This window comes from Thunnus thynnus, chromosome 12 (genome assembly GCF_963924715.1).
Source record: "Thunnus thynnus chromosome 12, fThuThy2.1, whole genome shotgun sequence".
In the NCBI taxonomy this organism is placed as follows: Eukaryota; Metazoa; Chordata; class Actinopteri; order Scombriformes; family Scombridae; genus Thunnus; species Thunnus thynnus.
Window position 1 is genome coordinate 31,474,874 of NC_089528.1, and position 21,953 is coordinate 31,496,826.

Sequence of the window (21,953 nt, forward strand, 5' to 3'; positions counted from 1 at the left end):
TGAATTCAGCGCTCGCTGTCTCAGTTTTAATCTGTGTTATTAATGTGTGAGAGAAGCAGCTGAAATCCTAAACTCAGAGCTGAGAAACTGACATCATTAAATAAAGGGAGACGTTCAAACTCCTGCAGTCTGCTCAGGTCCCACAGTCTGTACTGAGTTCACAAATACATTACTCAATAAGTTTAAACAAATAGATAGAAATAAAATGGTTGTAATTGATATTGAGTGGTTGAACATCCTGATAATAATAATAATGATAAATACATAACTCATAGAAAAGAAAGTAGAGTCATTATAAAGAATGAAGTCGATTTTGATACAAAGAACCCAACTTAAATCATATTTTTATATTTTTATTTAATACAAAACACAAACAAGCATATAATTGATAATTGATTGATTTATTGACTGGGACATGTTGCAGTTTTAAACATTTAAGAAGCACTGGACCAGAGTTAGCTCGAGGCTAATTTACAGCACAGCTACACACAGCACATCACATACACCCACAATGTCAATAAGAAGATTAATAATGTAAACTTGCCAAATTAAAAGCAAGACTACCTGCACTAATGAGAAGACCATAGATGGAGTTTAGACTCCATGTTCACACAGCTGATTGGTCTTTAGTAGAATTTTTGATTTTTTAATATATGATATATATTTACAAAACAACGTAAACATCAGATGATTTATGAATAGAGCAAAGAAATGTTTCTTTTTCAGCAAAAATACAAGTGCACATATACACATACACATATGTTGATGTGAACCAAGTTAATTTTCTCACATATTCCACCTTGATTATCATAAAAAATAAAAATTAAATATCTGTAAACTTTTCTTTGTATCTTCCTGTACATTTGTTTTTAGCACTATGTGAAAGTTTACTGAGATCTACTCACAACAAGAGTCAAATTACTTGTAGGTATCAATAAACTCGGTCAATTTAGTGGATTCTGTGTCTGATTATTTAGATTATTTGAAGCCAAACTGAAATCAATAAAACCATGGATGATTATAAATGACAGAAACTGTGATGTTTCAGTTTATTGAGAATGTTTCTCTGAATGACTTTGACAAACCTGCCACCCTCTGTATAATGTATTAAAAAGAAAATACACAAGAAAGAAAAAATACTGTAAGCACTTAAATATCTACCAGGTAGCTAATGATTCAACTTCATTTTACACTATTATACAAGTCATGATTAAAACTGGAATTAAAATAGAGCATCAAGATATTAATATTTTACAGAATTTATACTTAGTAACTGTAAATATACTGTATTTATGTGTATGTGTGTGTATTTATAGTTTTAGGACAACTGTGTCTTAACCATAAATTTACAACCAACCACAACACGTCATAAGTGACATTTGTGAACACTGATCAAAGTGATAAATGAGGTGAACTGATGAGATGTGATGGTGAGAAAAGGCGAGCAGAAAACAGTCAGTCAGCATGTGTGCAGTTGGTGGACGGTCCCTTGTTTCTGAGGATCATCAGCAGAGAGAGTCCACAGCAGTACACCAGACTCTTCACTATCAGCACTGTGTACAGCACACAGAGCAGCTTCACCTGGTACTGAGACGGGACAGGTGCAGGAAGAGCAGAAACCTCTGAAACAGAAAAAAAAAACAAATGTCAGTGCTCTGCTCCTCTGCTCTCTCTGACAGCGTCTCCAGATGAAGCTGAATCACTGCTGAACACAGTCACCAAGCCTTCATTACCTTGTTCTGTTTGGGCCTCCACTGTTATCCCCTCGTGCTTGACGTAGCAACGGTATTTATATGTGTAGAGAGCATCCCGATCAACCACCCTGATGGCGACGGTGCGTCCCGGCTCTCTGAGCTCCAGCTGCTCTCCCTCAGCAGGGGGCAGATCCTCTGGCCAGCCGTTCTTCTTCTGTCTTTTCCAGGAGAACTGGACCAGAGGAGGAGACATGGCTGAGGCCAGACACAGCAGGGAGCTCTTCCCCTCCAGGTGGGCTCTGGATGCTGCTGGGTACAAGCTCACCACGGGCTTCACTACCTGCCCAACTGAAGTTTGACAGCAGCAACAAGCAGCACAGACACACATTCACACAGTCAACAGCAGCTTACAGCACTGCACTGCATTCAGTCTGATCCTGGAAACTACATGATCACTAAACTACTCATCAATACACCACAAACATCATCTACTGGACGCTGTATCAATAATCATATCAAACTAAAGCATCATGGAAGCTCATCATATGTCATATATAAAGATTCAAACATCATTTACCACTTTATCAATATTTACCACAACATTAGTTACTAATATAATAGAGTTTATAAATATAAAATATATCATGACATAACAGCCTCATATAAAATACATTTGCTGATGATTATAGTGTTTTATATAAAATATATTTACCAACATATACTTTAATTAATAAAAATCAATAAATAATTTTAACATGAGTTTTATCTTTTACTTAAAACAATATTACCACCACCACGACTACCATGTTCAGATACGTCTAATATAATATAATATAATATAATATAATATAATATAATATAATATAATATAATATAATATAATATAATATGATGACATTTGTCTTAATAAAATTTAAAGTATAGTTTTATTACTTGTTAAAATATATTATATTTATGTTACATTTGTAAATGATTATAGTGTTTATATGAAGTATATTTACCAGCATATACTTTACTCTAATCAGACACACAATACATCAATACTTTTAACAACTTTTTAAAGATTTTTAGCTTTTATATAAAACACAATTACCACAACATGTTCAGATATGTAAATAAAATATAATATGATAATATATATTCTTAATCAAATTACAACATGTAAATTATCTGATTCATTATATTTTCTATCAAACACTTTCTAAAATATTTTTTTAAATTATATATTTGACATCGTGTTGATTTCATAAACTAATATGATTTATATTAAATATGGATTAAGATATACAATTATACATTTTATCTATAAATTATATTTAGCTTCATCACACATTTAAAATGAGTTTGCCTTCATGCATTAATTTATCTTCCACTAAAAGACATATTTATCATCATAAACACACAATTATCATGAGATACATTTTACCATTTACAAATATATACTGTATATTTAACACACAATATATTTATCACTATTTGCTTCTAAAATTACATTTAGGAACATTTATTAAATGATGTTTCACATCATATATCATCTTGTTTTTAATAAACAGGAGCTGCTGCTGAATCAGTGAGATTATTAAATACTGTTTATTTGTAACATTACTGATATCAGACTTTTTGGCTGTAAACAAACTTTGATGTGATGCATAAATAAAGAAGAACTTGTGGTGTGCAGTGAGATTTGAAGCTCTTTTCAGGAGTTATTGATTAGTTTTATGGAAGAATGGCTGCATCAAGAATTCTCTACTAAATATGAAAAAACTAACATGTAAAGCCTGAAGCAGCAGAAACTAAAACTAAAAACATATTTTCAACTTGTTCAATAAAACAATTGAAGGAAAATGAAAGTTTAGTCTTACCTGTTACATACAGTTTAGTTCCAGAGCCAAAGATCTTGTAGTAGCCTCCCACAGTGAATGAGACTGTGACAAAAACCTGTCTGCTGTTGAATGTGTCAGCTGAGGTGAACGAATCCAAATTATGAACCAGTATCATATTTCATCTCCATGATGTGTTTCTCTAATGTTCATATCAACATGACTGTCTCTTCTTTTATTTGATTTTAGCCACATTAGCAGTGTGACTATATGGATGCTAATGTCAGTCGGTTGGTCGGTCCACCACTTAAGTGCAGATCCATTGGATCTGATTGTGGATCAAAGGACGGATGGATTGTTCATTAAATGTTGTGCAGACGTTCACGGTCCCCAGAGGATTCAATTATTTATTTGACTTGATTGATTCTAACTTTGAATCTAGCGCCACCAGCAGGTTGACATGTTTGGTCCAGACTGAAATATCTTTTCATCTATTGGATGGATTGTCATGTAATTTAGTAGAAATATTCATGTTCCCCTCAGGATGAATTATAATAACTTTGATCCTCTGACTTTTCCTCTAGCGCCACCATCAGGTCAACATTTAAACTCAACTAAGAACTCATTTAAAATCAAACTGACATTTGTAATGATGTAAATTACTTAAAGCTGCTATAATCAATATTTTTATAATAACCATGATGTGTCAGTGTGTAATGTGTTGGTCGTGGCTCGTAGTGATGAACCTACAGAGAATTATCAGTGACTCTGCAGCTCCTCTCGGCTTTACGGAGCTTTATAGTGAGTTTCAGCTCATTGTTTATCTGTCCGGCTGCAACTTTTCTGTTTTGTTAAATCAAAAAATTAAAGTTCAAAAGTTGTAAAGTTCACATTTGAGGAGATTTGTTGAGTATTATGAACTAAACCAAGTTAGGATGACATTAGTACCTGTGCTGCCATGCAGGTACATTTTCATAGGAGCCGTAGTTTTTGATTGTCTGTCAATCAATTGATGTTTAACATTTTGAATCACATAAAGGATTAAATTTCTAATAGTAAATGCTGTAGTGGAGCCATTTGTCTTAGAATATGGACAGTAAACATCAGAACCTGTGGTTAAGGTTTAGTTAGGTTTAGGTAAAGATCATGGTTTGGGTTAAAATGACTTCCTCCTTAAGATGAGGGAAGCTGTGTCGTCATGGTTACAATAATAAACACGTGGTTAAAGTTAGGAAATGATGGTGGTCGTGTTAAAAGAAACAAACAGTGTCTGCTGTCGTTTCTCTTGTGAAGACAGTCTCAGCTGCTCACAGAGCAAAATCCATTTACATTTACCACATTTCTGTTGAGGGGAAATTGTCATAAATCCAAGAATTGTGTTGAATCTTTTACTAAAGTGAAATTATCTGTTGAAATCTGCTCAAACATGTGACGTGAAGAATGCTGCCTGAAGGCTTTTATTGTGAAAGAGACACAGGAAGTGTTTTCATTAACAACAGATTATTATTGTGAAGGAGGAATGAACTTTATTCCAGCAGCAGGTCAAAGAAGACCATTTTTATCTTCATCTCAAACTTTCAACTCTGTCAAACATCTTTTTCTATTTATTATTTTCTCAATTTTTGTTATTAAATCAAATGTTAATAAAGTTTCACTTTTGATCTCTCCATTATTTGTCTCTTTTATCTGTGTTATATTGTTGTTTGTTTGTTTGTTTGTGTTCATCTTGTTGTGTCATTGTGCTTCTGTGTTGCTCCTTTGTTCTCACTGTGTGGAGCAACAGGAAACCTGCTGAAATAGCTGATAAATAATATCAATGAAATATAATGTTTAAATCAAAATCCTGACACCAACAGACAAACATTTAGTCCTCAGCTCAGTTTGTTAGTGACTCTGGCTGAGATGGAGGTGAAATATGTGAACCTGGGCTGTGGTTTACTGCTCTCTTCCTGTCACAAACACTGTTTGACATCTGTTCATCTGGAGGTTTTTGTACAGGCTGCAGGGATCATTTCTCACTGTGGGTAACTTTTTTCCAACATGTGCAGTAGTACGTGGCTGAATGTGAGAGCTTAACTTTCTGGATCTTCAACTCCCAGCCATTCTGTTTATTTACAGCTGAGAAATCATCTTTCTGAGGGTGACTGAGACCTTTAACTTCATTGGTATTCCTGTTAATTGCCAGAATTACTCTGAATGTGTCTGTGTCTTTCTTCTGGTACCAGTCTATCCAATCAGTTTCACACTGATTAGTTCCTCCACAGCTGAAGGAGACGTTTTCACCAGCTCTCCTGGTCAATGTTAAATCTTTCTGAATCAGGTCTGCTGCCATGGCAACCAGCGCTGTAGAGAAACAGACACACAGATGAAGGTGAGTGTGACAGTGTTTGTTAAAGGTTGAGTTTGTTGGCTCCTGATTGGCTGGAAACACTCACCTGAACACAGACAGCACAGAGCAGCAGCTGGGAGGAAAAGCATTTTGTGCAGTGGTGTTTCCTCTGGTGAACCTGGGGAGAAGTGGCGCTCTGATGCAGCTGAGGCCAAACAAGGACGAGCTGTGAGATCAGACGAGGGCCACGTGGTTTCTAACAGCTCCTCAAACCTCCCATCAGCCCCTGCGGTGGACAGATAAGGCTGCTGCTGCTGCTGCTGCTGCTGCTGCTGTGTGGTTTTCCTCTGAGTGGAGGAGCAACAGGCTGCACACAGTTACCATGGAGATGGACGTCACTGACACATCACTGTTTGATTGTTCACAGGTGTTAATGTGAGAATTTATCAGCTCTATTCAAATATTTACAATCATTACAGCTGCATTTAAAAGAAGCAGAAACACAAACTCATATTAGTTTAACAGTGAAAGTGATGGAGAGCAGAGACGGACTGATATTATCTCAACTGGTTTTTAAAATGATTTGACTCTTATTTTTTAATCATATGTTTTCCTCCACGTCTCTGTTTCTCTGTGTGCTTCACTTCCACTTTCTTCATCTTGATTTTAATCTGGCAGCAGATCAAAAATCTGGGACACAACAAAACACAAAAACATTCATGGAACCACAAACACGTTCAGGTTGGTGGTGAATTTAGCAACACAGATTGTTCTCTGTTGTTTGTAGAACAGATGTGATGAAAATAAAAAAAGCTACAAATCCACAAAGCTCCTCCTGAACTGTGATTTTAACCTTTAAATGTTCCCCTTATATTTATTTAATCCACTTTAATAAATGAATTGAATTTCCTGCATCATCTGATGGTATCATGCATTCATTGACGCTCTCTTTTAACACTGAGTTTAGACACATTTCCTCAAATTTCATCCTGACAGATTTGATATTTTTGGAAGCTTTTCTTGTTATTCTTAATAATAATAATAATAATAATAATAATAATAATAATAATAATAATAATAATAATAATAATAATAAGCTTCAGATTCATTATTATCTCTTCTATGTTTTTATTTCAGAGTTGTTTTAAATCTAATATTCTAATGTTAATTTGTGTATAATATTCAATAATAATTCTAATATTACAAAATCTACAATAAGAGAAAATTCAGCTTATTTGTAAATAACTGAATATTTATTCATGATTATTAAATAAAAGGTTGGTACCAAATACAACCTGCACCAGTCTACATGTTCAGCTGTTTTCAGGAGCAAAACCAAAAGTAACTCTCTCCCTTTTTATCATATAATATTTATAATATATATATATAATATATTTTGCACATTATATTTTATATTTTTTATATTTTTCTGACATTTTATTACATTTAAATCCTGTAGTTTACTTCTCATTCTCCACTTTATATTATATTACCTCTATCTGCTCTGTGCTGAGCTGTCAGTAATAAAACCTTTACACTGCTGCCCTCATGTGGCTGCAATAACACATTGCTTCTACTACTACTAGTCTCTTCAAACTTTTGTTTTCATGGCCCCAAATGTGTATAAAGAGTATATATGTTATATATGTGTGTGTGTGTATATCATGTGTACATATAGTTTCATTTCATATTGTTTTAATTTCACTTACTTTGACACTTTCTTGTGTTTCTAATTCTTTTTTAAAGTGTTTCCAAAGCACATTGAAACTGCCTCACTGTATGAACTGTGTTATATAATCAGACTTACTAGTACTGTTACTACTACTAGTACCAACAGACCTTTCTCACATCAGACATTGTGACTTATCTTAGCAGGAGAAGCAAGTGTGAGAACAAATGTTAATAATAACAAGAACTGCAACGATTAGTCGGTTTTATTGATGAGTTGATCGTGCAGCAAGGAAGGACTCACACACAGAGAACAAAAAAGAATTCAGACTAAAGTCTGGATTTTAAATATTTCTATTTGTTACATTACAGGCCATACAGACAGTGAAACAATGTCCAAAAGTTCATACAGTGCAAGAGTGCAGATGTTTCAGTCCATGTTGAACTTTCCTCAGTGCAAAACGAAACATGCATGATGAGTCACCCTGTATGTGGGTTATTCTACAGGTGCACCTAATCAATGATCCAGGGCTTGAACACCCATGAAGCCAATTGCTTGCAGATCAAGTCATTACAAACACATTAGGATAATATAATTCCATAGCATGAATATATTCTCATATCCATACTGACATATAAACATACAAATGTTAGCTTTTACACTGGGAATGGCACCCACCGGTGCAGAAAGACAATAAGTTGGAGTGACAGAAACATGTCATATCTAATTCTTCATTCAAGCCACCAGAGTGTAACGTTTTTAAGGTAGAAGATACACTGATCAGCCAAACCATTAAAACCACTGACAGATGAAGTGAATAACATTGATTATCTCATTAAAATGTCACCTGTCAAGGGGTGGGATATATTAGGCAGCAAGTGAACAGTCAGTTCTTGAAATTGATGTGTTGGAAGCAGGAAAAATGAGCAAGCGTAAGGATCTGATCCACTTTGACAAGGGACAGATTGTGATAGTTGGATGACTGAGTCAGAGCATCTCCAGAACAGCAAAAGTGGTCCAAGGAAGAACAAGCGGTGAACCTGTGACAGGGTCATGGGCACCTAAGGCTCACTGATGCACGTGGGAAGCGAAGGCTAGTCCATCTGGTCCGATCCCTCAGAAGAGTTACTGTAGCACAAATTGCTGAGAATCAATGCTGGCTATGATAGACAGGTGTCAGAACATGCTGACCTCTGTCCACCGCTGAAAGCACCTACAATGGGCACGTGAGCATCAGAACTGAATCATGGAGCAATGGAAGAAGGTGGCCTGGTCTGATGAATCATGTTTTCTTTTACATCATGTGGACAGTAGGCCTGCAACAGTTGTTGATGTTACCGGTGTTACACAGTGTTGGGACAGACACCAATTACATTACTTGCCCATCGTCCATACCATAGTTTTTCTTTTCTTTATACAAATAAAACCCATTCAGTTAAATTTAGTATATCAGCACCCACATTCATCAAATGAAAACTTTAATTTGAGGACGACTCACTGGCTGCAGCCTGAAGCCCACCGTCACTAACTCTTAAGAGAAAAGAGATGGTACCAAGATGCACTATGGGAGGAAGACAAGCCTGTGGAGGCATGTGGATGTTACTTTGACACGTACCACCTACCTAAACATTGTTGCAGACCAAGTACACCCCTTCATGGTGTTGGGCCTCAACCATAGGGTCAGACAAAGGCAGGCCTACATGTAAACTCTGAAGCCTGACCAGGAGGCTTTAGAATTCATCATTGCCTTTACATTGTAACCGCGCCTGAAAGAAGCTTTGCTTTCTCCGTGAGCCAGTTTACTAAAGGAGGTAACCCTGTGCACGTGTAATTCCCCTCGCCGACTTTGCCCCCTGTTCACCCGAACACAATCACCAGATCCAAGAGAGAGACCGCTGTTTGCAACCCACCGTTTTAAGTGTGGCTGCAGAAGGAAAAAAGATTTCTTCACAGAGATGTCGATAACTTCTGTGCCTGGCTGTCTATCAACTGGGTCGACTACCAGCCACCATCAGCCTTGAGGAACTAAGGACGGCACCGCTAGGACCACTCACTGTAGGACCCGTGCTGGATTTTACTGACAGACTGAAAAACACATCGATTCACTTCCAAGAGGGATAAAAGTTAGAAGTCGTCTTGGCAGAGACTGTATTAGATTTTATGTGTTAATAAGCTTGTTGCTTGTATTTTGTTGTGTGATTTGACGGGCCGCCGAGTCCTTTTGCCTGCTATACTCTGAGGAGTATTTGAAGTTGCTGCCTGTTTAGTTTGTTTTCACCACTCTAGACTATTTGTGTTGTCTGCTGTGTTTGTGCCACCACGAGTGAAAAGTAAGTTGACAACGTGTGTACCGTTTACCGTCCGTATGCACGCTCTCTGTAGATAAAGCAACCACTGCGGTTGTGGGACCCCGCCGAGAATCGTTTTTTCCTCCTCTTTCTTCCCTCTCTCTCTACTAACCCACCCACACACACACACACACATACACGCACCTCTATTACACATCTGACAGTCAGATAGCGTGTGACACAGAGCCACTCTGCCCCTCGTCATCTGCCATCAGACACGTGTGTTTGATAAGTTGAATTGGGTGAAATCGAGACACCGACCATCGGTTGGCACCATCTTGCTATTGTTGAACAGAAACGCTGCGGTCACATCCTCCACTTGATTCTTACGTGATGTGACTTCCTCCAAAAGTCACTCCAGCCATGTTGGATCTTGTGCGATGTCCTCTCGCCAGATCACATCCACCATCTTAGCTCGCGTGACGTCATCTGGCCAGATCATGTCCGCCATCTTGTCATCCACACACACATGCTTCTGCTTACATGTGGTTGACCGTACACAGCTGCTGTTCTATGTGTATTGTTTGATTAGTATTTGTTGGTAGTATAGTGTTTGTTAATTGAAACATTTGTTGACTTTATTGTTTCTTGTGGAGATTAATGAACACAGTTATAGCTTTAAAGAGAAGTCTTTTGTCATTATTGTGCATATTTATTGTGATAAGTGGCTGATTGAGAGTCAGAACTCTGGATTAAACCGTCACTGTTCACTCGTGGATGTTGACATCCCAGATATCAGCTCTACTAAGTGAACTATTTTGTTTATGAGAGTACCTTATTGATGCCTCGTATTATTAATTAATATTAATAATTTCTTGATTTAATAATTAATCATTATCTCTGATCATTATTATTTATTGCTAATAACCAAACACACTCATGCCAGCACAGACAATGGAAAAGGTATTCCCTGATGGCAGTGGCCTCTTTCAGCAGGATAATACCTCACTGCCTCACTGCAAAAACTGTTCAGGAATGGTTTGAGGAACATGATCAAGAGTTCAAGGTGTTGCCTTGGCCTCCTAATCCCCCACATCTCAATCTGATCAAGCATTCGTGGGATGTGCTGGAAAAACAAGGTGTAGAGAGACAGACAGAGACTCCTTCCATTTATGTTAGATATATTCAATTGTAATTCTAATATTACAAAATCTACAATAAGAGAAAATGCAGCTTATTTGCAAATGACTGGATATATTACTGAGATTATCACAAAAAATGACAACTGTATAACATGTTGCAAAATTCATTCAAAACAAGATAATTAACTAAAGAAAATGATAAAAATGTAAATTATTTAACCATAGTTATAATTGAATTGTAGTTTTTTTATTGTACATTCAGAGGTTAATCTTTATTGGAAATAAACTAGAGTATCATAAAACTACAATAAAATTATATAATCAGTAACTGTTAAGGCTTTATTTACAAATATACTGTGTATTTTGGAGGCATAACACATTAAAATCAGTACAAATACAAATTAAAGAAAAATCAACAAAAGACAAAGATCTTCATAAACCACAAACATGATGATGTTACAGTTTATTGAGAATATCACAGTTATGAATTAAAAAAGACAAATTTAACTTTGCAGAATGAATAAAACACCAATGAACATAATAAAAGTTTGAAAATACTAAAAACTAAGTATATTTATTTTTTATTTTTTGTATAATACAAGTCAAAGCTAAAAGTAGGAAACAAAACAAACCTGAGCTAAAAAAGCAACTGTTAAGGTTTAATTTGTAAATATATATGTGTATATATGTATTTATATATTCAGCACAACTGTATCTAACTTGTGCATAAAGAGAGAAAATGTAAAACCAACCACAACACGTCATAAGTGACATTTGTGAACACTGATCAAAGTGATAAATGAGATGAATTGATGAGATGTGATGGTGAGAAAAGGCGAGCAGAAAACAGTCAGTCAGCATGTGTGCAGTTGGTGGACGGTCCCTTGTTTCTGAGGATCATCAGCAGAGAGAGTCCACAGCAGTACACCAGACTCTTCACTATCAGCACTGTGTACAGCACACAGAGCAGCTTCACCTGGTACTGAGACTGGAAGGACACTGACACACACACACACACACACACACACACACACACACACACACACACACACACACACACACACAGACACACACACACACACACACACACACACACACAGGTCAGTCTTCTCTCCACACTGTTTCAGTCTGTTCAACTGTGGACATTTTATCACAATATCGTCACATTTTCTTCAGTAGAACTTGGACTTTTCCAGACGGGACGACCAGCTTTACATGAAGACAGGGGTCGACTACAGTTTGACTGACAGCTCAAAGGCCCTTATTAAATACAACAAGTCAGGGCCGGACCCAGCTTTTTAGGGGCCCCAAACAGGATTTGATTTCCTGTTTTCAACTTAAAATAACTTTTGAATCCACAACTAACTACAATTTATAACAATTAAAATCACTGAAGGATAAAAAGCAAAGTCCAAATACTGTTTAAAAACACACAGGTTACTATAGATTTGAAGTTTTTACCACTTGGGGGCAGAAGAACTCCACAACAAGCTAACAAACTCCTCTCTGACATATTATGGTCTGTCTGCTGTTTGCTGCTGGGCAGGTAGTGTACAGTGGGTTTATCAGAAAACAGCTGCTGCTGCTGGAAACACTGAGACTGAAGCAGACAGGAAATGTGCTGCAAAACCACAACTAGGAGCTAAAAGAGGCTAAAAAGCTCATTTAGTCATTAGATTCATTCTTAATATAAAACTATTGATTAGTGGAGCTTTAAGATATACTCCCTAAACTTGTTCTATCACCCTGGAGGCCTAAAACTGAGTATAGCGCCCCCAAAAGGTGTTATTTGTCAGCCTGTGAAGTGAAAGCTCTCTCAGTGGGACTTGTTGTGCTGTGGGACACTCTAACAGAATCAGGGAGTGTATGTTTAAATCCTTCAATGATGAGCAGAAAGTGAACAGACTGATATGCAGCCCTAACTGCAGCAGGACATTGGAGCTGTCAGAGCATGCAGAGAGGCAGCAGGTGATCTTACAGTCAGCTTGCTGCAGAGCTGGCAGGTCTGCTGGCTCTCTCTCTGGAGGACAGGAGGCTGCTGGAGCTGGAAGCTCTGAAACACAAAAGGAGTCAAATGTTTGGAGTTGCAGTGAGAAATGTCAGTGCTCTGCTCCTCTGCTCTCTCTGACAGCGTCTCCAGATGAAGCTGAATCACTGCTGAACACAGTCACCAAGCCTTCATTACCTTGTTCTGTTTGGGCCTCCACTGTTCCCCCCTCGTGCTTGACATAGCAGCGGTATTGATATGTGCTGTTCTCTTGCTGATGGAGCAGCAGGATGGCGACGGTGCGTCCCGGCTCTCTGAGCTCCAGCTGCTGTCCCTCAGCAAGGGTCAGATTCTCCAGCGGGCCGTTCTTCTTCTGTCTTTTCCAGGAGAACTGGACCAGAGGAGGAGACATGGCTGAGGCCAGACACAGCAGGGAGCTCTTCCCCTCCAGGTGGGCTCTGGATGCTGCTGGGTACACGCTCACCACGGGTTTCACTACCTGCTCATCTGAAGTTTGACAGCAGCAACAAGCAGCACAGACACACATTCACACAGTCAACAGCAGCTTACAGCACTGCACTGCATTCAGTCTGATCCTGGAAACTACATGATCACTAAACTACTCATCAATACACCACAAACATCATCTACTGGACACTGTATCAATAATCATATCAAACTAAAGCATCATGGAAGCTCATCATATGTCATATATAAAGATTCAAACATCATTTACCACTTTATCAATATTTACCACAACATTAGTTACTAATATAATAGACTTTATAAAATATAAAATATATCATGACATAACAGCCTCATATAAAATACATTTGCTGATGATTATAGTGTTTTATATAAAATATATTTACCAACATATACTTTAATTAATAAAAATCAATAAATAATTTTAACATGAGTTTTATCTTTTACTTAAAACAATATTACCACCACCACGACTACCATGTTCAGATACAACTAATATAATATAATATAATATAATATAATATAATATAATATAATATAATATAATATAATATAATATAATATAATATAATATGATGACATTTGTCTTAGTAAAATTTAAAGTATAGTTTTATTACTTGGTTAAAATATATTATATTTATGTTACATTTGTAAATGATTATAGTGTTTTATATGAAGTATATTTACCAGCATATACTTTACTCTAATCAGACACACAATACATCAATACTTTTAACAACTTTTTAAAGAGTTTTAGCTTTTATATAAAACACAATTACCACAACATGTTCAGATATGTAAATAAAATATAATATAATAATATATATTCTTAATTAAATGACAACATGTAAATTATCTGATTCATTATATTTTCTATCAAACACTTTCTAAAATATTTTTTTACATTATATATTTGACATCGTGTTGATTTCGTAAACCAATATGATTTATATTAAATATGGATTAAGATATACAATTATATATTTTATCTATAAATTATATTTAGCTTCATCACACATTTAAAATGAGTTTGCCTTCATGCATTAATTTATCTTCCACTAAAAGACATATTTATCATCATAAACACACAATTATCATGAGATACATTTTACCATTTACAAATATATACTGTATATTTAACACACAATATATTTATCACTATTTGCTTCTAAAATGACATTTAGGAACATTTATTAAATGATGTTTCACATCATATATCATCTTGTTTTTAATAAACAGGAGCTGCTGCTGAATCAGTGAGATTATTAAATACTGTTTATTTGTAACATTACTGATATCAGACTTTTTGGCTGTAAACAAACTTTGATGTGATGCATAAATAAAGAAGAACTTGTGGTGTGCAGTGAGATTTGAAGCTCTTTTCAGGAGTTATTGATTAGTTTTATGGAAGAATGGCTGCATCAAGAATTCTCTACTAAATATGAAAAAACTAACATGTAAAGCCTGAAGCAGCAGAAACTAAAACTAAAAACACATTTTCAACTTGTTCAATAAAACAACTGAAGGAAAATGAAAGTTTAGTCTTACCTGTTACATACAGTTTAGTTCCAGAGCCAAAGATGAAGTAGTAGTTTCCTCCCACAGTGAATGAGACTGTGACAAAAACCTGTCTGCTGTTGAATGTATCAGCTGAGGTGAACGAATCCAAATTATGAACCAGTATCATATTTCATCTCCATGATGTGTTTCTCTAATGTTCATATCAACATGACTGTCTCTTCTTTTATTTGATTTTAGCCACATTAGCAGTGTGACTATATGGATGCTAATGTCAGTCGGTTGGTCGGTCCACCACTTAAGTGCAGATCCATTGGATCTGATTGTGGATCAAAGGACGGATGGATTGTTCATTAAATGTTGTGCAGACGTTCACGGTCCCCAGAGGATTCAATTATTTATTTGACTTGATTGATTCTAACTTTGAATCTAGCGCCACCAGCAGGTTGACATGTTTGGTCCAGACTGAAATATCTTTTCATCTATTGGATGGATTGTCATGTAATTTAGTAGAAATATTCATGTTCCCCTCAGGATGAATTATAATAACTTTGATCCTCTGACTTTTCCTCTAGCGCCACCATCAGGTCAACATTTAAACTCAACTAAGAACTCATTTAAAATCAAACTGACATTTGTAGTGATGCAAATTACTTAAAGCTGCTATAATCAATATTTTTATAATAACCATGATGTGTCAGTGTGTAATGTGTTGGTCGTGGCTCGTAGTGATGAACCTACAGAGAATTATCAGTGACTCTGCAGCTCCTCTCGGCTTTACGGAGCTTTATAGTGAGTTTCAGCTCATTGTTTATCTGTCCGGCTGCAACTTTACTGTTTTGTTAAATAAAAGAATTAAAGTTCAAAAGTTGTAAAGTTCACATTTGAGGAGATTTGTTGAGTATTATGAACTAAACCAAGTTAGGATGACATTAGTACCTGTGCTGCCATGCAGGTACATTTTCATAGGAGCCGTAGTTTTTGTTTGCTTGTCAATCAATTGCTGTTTAACATTTTGAATCACATAAAGGATTAAATTTCTAATAGTAAATGCTGTAGTGGAGCCATTTGTCTTAGAATATGGACAGTAAACATCAGAACCTGTGGTTAAGGTTTAGTTAGGTTTAGGTAAAGATCATGGTTTGGGTTAAAATGACTTCCTCCTTAAGATGAGGGGAGCTGCGTCGTCATGGTTACAATAATAAACACGTGGTTAAAGTTAGGAAATGATGGTGGTCGTGTTAAAAGAAACAAACAGTGTCTGCTGTCGTTTCTCTTGTGAAGACAGTCTCAGCTGCTCACAGAGCAAAATCCATTTACATTTACCACATTTCTGTTGAGGGGAAATTGTCATAAATCCAAGAATTGTGTTGAATCTTTTACTAAAGTGAAATTATCTGTTGAAATCTGCTCAAAGATGTGACGTGAAGAATGCTGCCTGAAGGCTTTTATTGTGAAATAGTCACAGGAAGTGTTTTCATTAACAGCAGATTATTATTGTGAAGGAGGAATGAACTTTATTTCAGCAGCAGGTCAAAGAAGACCATTTTTATCTTCATCTCAAACTTTCAACTCTGTCAAACATCTTTTTCTATTTATTATTTTCTCAATTTTTGTTATTAAATCAAATGTTAATAAAGTTTCACTTTTGATCTCTCCATTATTTGTCTCTTTTATCTGTGTTATATTGTTGTTTGTTTGTTTGTCATCATCTTGTTGTATCATTGTGCTTCTGTGTTGCTCCTTTGTTCTCACTGTGTGGAACAACAGGAAACCTGCTGAAATAGCTGATAAATAATATCAATGAAATATAATGTTTAAATCAAAATCCTGACACCAACAGACAAACATTTAGTCCTCAGCTCAGTTTGTTAGTGACTCTGGCTGAGATGGAGGTGAAATATGTGAACCTGGGCTGTGGTTTACTGCTCTCTTCCTGTCACAAACACTGTTTGACATCTGTTCATCTGGAGGTTTTTGTTCAGGCTGCAGGGATCATTTCTCACTGTGGGAACCACTTTTATAACAGACGCAGTAGTAGGTGGCTGAATGTGAGAGTTTAACTTTCTGGATCTTCACGTCACAGCCCTTCCCTTTATTTACAGCTGAGAAATCATTTTCCTGAGGGTGATTGTAAGGTCTTTCTATTTTACCATTACTCTTGTCAATATAAAGAATCCTTGTGAATGTTTCTTTGTCTTTCTTCTGGTACCAGTATACATAACTACCAGTACACTGGTCAGTTCCTCCACAGCTGAAGGAGACTTTTTTACCAACTCTCCTGGTCAATGTTAAATCTTTCTGAATCAGGTCTGCTGCCATGGCAACCAGCGCTGTAGAGAAACAGACACACAGATGAAGGTCAGTGTGACAGTGTTTGTTAAAGGTTGAGTTTGTTGGCTCCTGATTGGCTGGAAACACTCACCTGAACACAGACAGCACAGAGCAGCAGCTGGGAGGAAAAGCATTTTGTGCAGTGGTGTTTCCTCTGGTGAACCTGGAGAGAAGTGGTGCTCTGATGCAGCTGAGGCCAAACAAGGACGAGCTGTGAGATCAGACGAGGGCCACGTGGTTTCTAACAGCTCCTCAAACCTCCCATCAGCCCCTGCGGTGGACAGATAAGGCTGCTGCTGCTGCTGCTGCTGCTGCTGTGTGGTTTTCCGCTGAGTGGAGGAGCAACAGGCTGCACACAGTTACCATGGAGATGGACGTCACTGACACATCACTGTTTGATTGTTCACAGGTGTTAATGTGAGAATTTATCAGCTCTATTCAAATATTTACAATCATTACAGCTGCATTTAAAAGAAGCAGAAACACAAACTCATATTAGTTTAACAGTGAAAGTGATGGAGAGCAGAGACGGACTGATATTATCTCAACTGGTTTTTAAAATGATTTGACTCTTATTTTTTAATCATATGTTTTCCTCCACGTCTCTGTTTCTCTGTGTGCTTCACTTTCACTTTCTTCATCTTGATTTTAATCTGGCAGCAGATCAAAAATCTGGGACACAACAAAACACAAAAACATTCATGGAACCACAAACACGTTCAGGTTGGTGGTGAATTTAGCAACACATATTGTTCTCTGTTGTTTGTAGAACAGATGTGATGAAAATAAAAAAAAACTACAAATCCACAAAGCTCCTCCTGAACTGTGATTTTAACCTTTAAATGTTCCCCTTATATTTATTTAATGCACTTTAATAAATGAATTGAATTTCCTGCATCATCTGATGGTATCATGCATTCATTGACGCTCTCTTTTAACACTGAGTTTAGACACATTTCCTCAAATTTCATCCTGACAGATTTGATATTTTTGGAAGCTTTTCTTATTATTCTTAATAATAATAATAATAATAATAATAATAATAATAACAATAATAATAATAATAATAATAATAATAATAATAATAATAATAATAATAATAATAATAATAATACCTTTCAGCTTCATATGCTTTGATACAAAGAAAACTGTATTTAAAAATATGTTTTTCAGATTCATTATTATCTCTTCTATGTTTTTATTTCAGAGTTATTTTAAGTCTAATATTCTAATGTTAATTTGTGTATAATATTTGATTATTATTCTAATATTATAAACCCTATAATAAGAGAAAATTCAGCTTATTTGTAAATAACTGAATATTAATTCATGATTATTAAATAAAAGGTTGGTACCAAATACAACCTGCACCAGTCAACATGTTCAGCTGTTTTCAGGAGCAAAACCAAAAGTAACTCTCTCCCTTTTTATGATATAATATGTATAATATATTTTACACATTATATTATATATTATTTATATTGTTCCAACATTTTATTAGACTTTAAAGCTGTAGTTTACGTCTCATTCTCCACTTTATATTATATTACCTCTATCTGCTCTGTGCTGAGCTGTCAGTAATAAAACCTTTACACTGCTGCCCTCATGTGGCTGCAACAACACATTGCTTCTACTACTACTAGTCTCTTCAAACTTTTGTTTTCATGACCCCAAATGTGTATAAAGAGTAAATATATCATATATATGTGTATGTACAGAGAGACAGACAGAGACTCCTTCCATGTTAGTTAGATATATTCAATTATAATTATAATATTACAAAATCTACAGTAAGACAAAATGCAGTTTATTTACAAGTAACTAGACAGATTATTGAGATTATCACATTTGAAAATGACAATTGTATAACATGTTGTAGAACATATTAAAAACAATATAATTATACAATTTATAACAATTAAAATCACTCAAGGATAAAAAGCAAAGTCCAAATACTGTTTAAAAACACACAGGTTACTATAGATTTGAAGTTTTTACCACTTGGGGGCAGAAGAACTCCACAACAAGCTAACAAACTCCTCTCTGACATATTATGGTCTGTCTGCTGTTTGCTGCTGGGCAGGTAGTGTACAGTGGGTTTATCAGAAAACAGCTGCTGCTGCTGGAAACACTGAGACTGAAGCAGACAGGAAATGTGCTGCAAAACCACAACTAGGAACTAAAAGAGGCTAAAAAGCTCATTTAGTCATTAGATTCATTCTTAATATAAAACTATTGATTAGTGGAGCTTTAAGATATACTCCCTAAACTTGTTCTATCACCCTCGAGGCCTAAAACTGAGTATAGCGCCCCCAAAAGGTGTTATTTGTCAGCCTTTGAAGTGAAAGCTCTCTCAGTGGGACTTGTTGTGCTGTGGGACACTCTAACAGAATCAGGGAGTGTATGTTTAAATCCTTCAATGATGAGCAGAAAGTGAACAGACTGATATGCAGCCCTAACTGCAGCAGGACATTGGAGCTGTCAGAGCATGCAGAGAGGCAGCAGGTGATCTTACAGTCAGCTTGCTGCAGAGCTGGCAGGTCTGCTGGCTCTCTCTCTGGAGGACAGGAGGCTGCTGGAGCTGGAAGCTCTGAAACACAAAAGGAGTCAAATGTTTGGAGTTGCAGTGAGAAATGTCAGTGCTCTGCTCCTCTGCTCTCTCTGACAGCGTCTCCAGATGAAGCTGAATCACTGCTGAACACAGTCACCAAGCCTTCATTACCTTGTTCTGTTTGGGCCTCCACTGTTCCCCCCTCGTGCTTGATGATTCATTGAACAACAAAACCCAAATTAATAATACTATTCATATTGTGCATAATTACCTGTACTAAAAATTCATATTTAATAATATAGATTTTATATTTAATAGTCGTAATACTTTATCATTGCTGTTTGTTTTATTATCAGTTTCTCTTATGAAGTTGTTTTTGTTAATAAAAACAAACCAGTTTTTAAATTGTGGTGTTTCTGAAATCTTTCATCTTCTTCTAAATTGAGGTTTTTACCTGCAGAGTGTTTAAATTCACACTGTAAGAACATTTTTAACATTCACTTCCTCTCTGCAACATTTAAAAAAATACATCCTACATTTGTTATCATCAATCAGAGCAGCAGAACACAAACCACACTGAGACAAACAAGTCATCTTTACTTGTATTAAAAAGAAAATACACAAATAACATAAGAACACAAACAGTCAGACAATAACACAATAAAGTTTCAAACATGTATAATCAAGCAACATCAGCAGCTGGTCAAAGCAGAAAATACTGTTGTTTTTCTCCCAAAAACCTCTTTAATGTTTTCACACTAGAAAGCTCCTCACATAGAGGTGATAACCAACTGATGACAGTTATTACTGCAAATACTTTACACAAAGGACAACTGGAAATCTGTGCCCAAAAGCTGCTGAAGCCTTTCTTGAGTACATTTATTATTTACTTTTAAATTTATGTTGCAAGCATCAGCAAAATCTTCTAGTATCTTTTAAGTGTAATATTTAATGATACCAAAAATGTAAAAATGAAAAGAAGATTAAGAGTAAAGGCAATAATTATTTTGCTTCTAGCAGTGAAAAAAGTTATAAAAGTAAATAATAGTAGTAAATAGTAGTAATAGTAATAGTAATAGTAATAGTAATAGTAATAGTAATAGTAATAAAAGTTATTTTACTTTAAGAATAATTTATTTGCATGACCATGATTTTCTGACAACTGAAGGTAGTTTAGTTGACAAATCAGACGTTCAGATCAGAAAACACTCATATGTGTTATATTTGGAGGATACTGACAAACAGCCCCTTCTGTCATTTATGTATGAGCACTCGGCAATGACAAGTGTAAACTGTAAAGCAGTGATGGAAGAAATATTGAACTGTTTCCCTTAAGTAAATGTACCAATAATACAGTATAAAATACTACTTTACAAGTAATGGTTTTACTTTCAAAATTACAGAAGTATTATTCATTAATGTACTTAAAGTATCAAAAGTAAAAGTACTCTTTATGTAAATTGGCCTCACACACTGTTACATTGATCATATACATATATACAGAGCCTGTGAAAAGTATTCACCACTCTTGAAATGTTTCATGTTGTATTGTTTTAAAACATGGAGTCAAAGGGGATTTAATGTGGCTTTTTGAACACTGAAAAAACCCTTATATGTAAAATGAAAATAAATCCCTATGATGATCTAAATGTATTTCAAATATAAAATACATCATCAGCTTTACTGGTAAAATCTAAATCTGAAAAGTAACTAGTACTTATAGCTGTGAAGTAAATGTAGTGGAGTAGAAAGTAAAATATTTCCCTCTGAAATGTAGTGGAGTGGACGTATAAAGAAGCATAAAATGGAAATACTCATGTAAAATACCTCACAATTGTACTTTATTACATTCCTCCTGTACCTTTGCTAAAAACTCCAAAAAAAAAAAGTGACAAGACCTCCAGATGTGTGGCCTTTGTTGGTGGCTGGGCTCAGTTTGACTGTGTGGGTGGAGGGCTCAGTGGGAAAAAGTTTTACAGACAACAAGAGAAAAGACCCACATGACAAATGAGAGGGAGGGAAGTTCATGAGTGTACAGCAGCAGGTATGAATCTGTTCTCGGCGGTTATTAGGACTCATATAAAACTGTTGACAGTGAATCAACACTTCCTTTCCTGCAGCAGACGGGCCGTGTG

The 21,953-nt window shown here is 35.8% G+C and overlaps 1 protein-coding gene and 1 pseudogene across 1 annotated transcript; both read right to left on the bottom strand.

The window, feature by feature from the left end:
- Positions 1-337: 337 nt before the first annotated feature.
- On the bottom strand, positions 338-5,992 carry LOC137193466 (immunoglobulin lambda-1 light chain-like; annotated as a pseudogene).
- A 5,921-nt stretch (positions 5,993-11,913) lies between these two features.
- LOC137193540 (uncharacterized) lies at positions 11,914-20,412 on the bottom strand. The gene is made up of 6 exons (XM_067604751.1): positions 20,391-20,412; positions 19,783-19,857; positions 17,359-17,616; positions 16,940-17,266; positions 14,964-15,065; positions 11,914-13,436 (listed from the first exon to the last, which is right to left on the bottom strand). Exons 1-6 carry the CDS (start codon positions 20,410-20,412, stop codon positions 13,042-13,044), a joined length of 1,179 nt encoding a protein of 392 aa, XP_067460852.1. The 3' UTR covers positions 11,914-13,041.
- Positions 20,413-21,953: the final 1,541 nt, after the last annotated feature.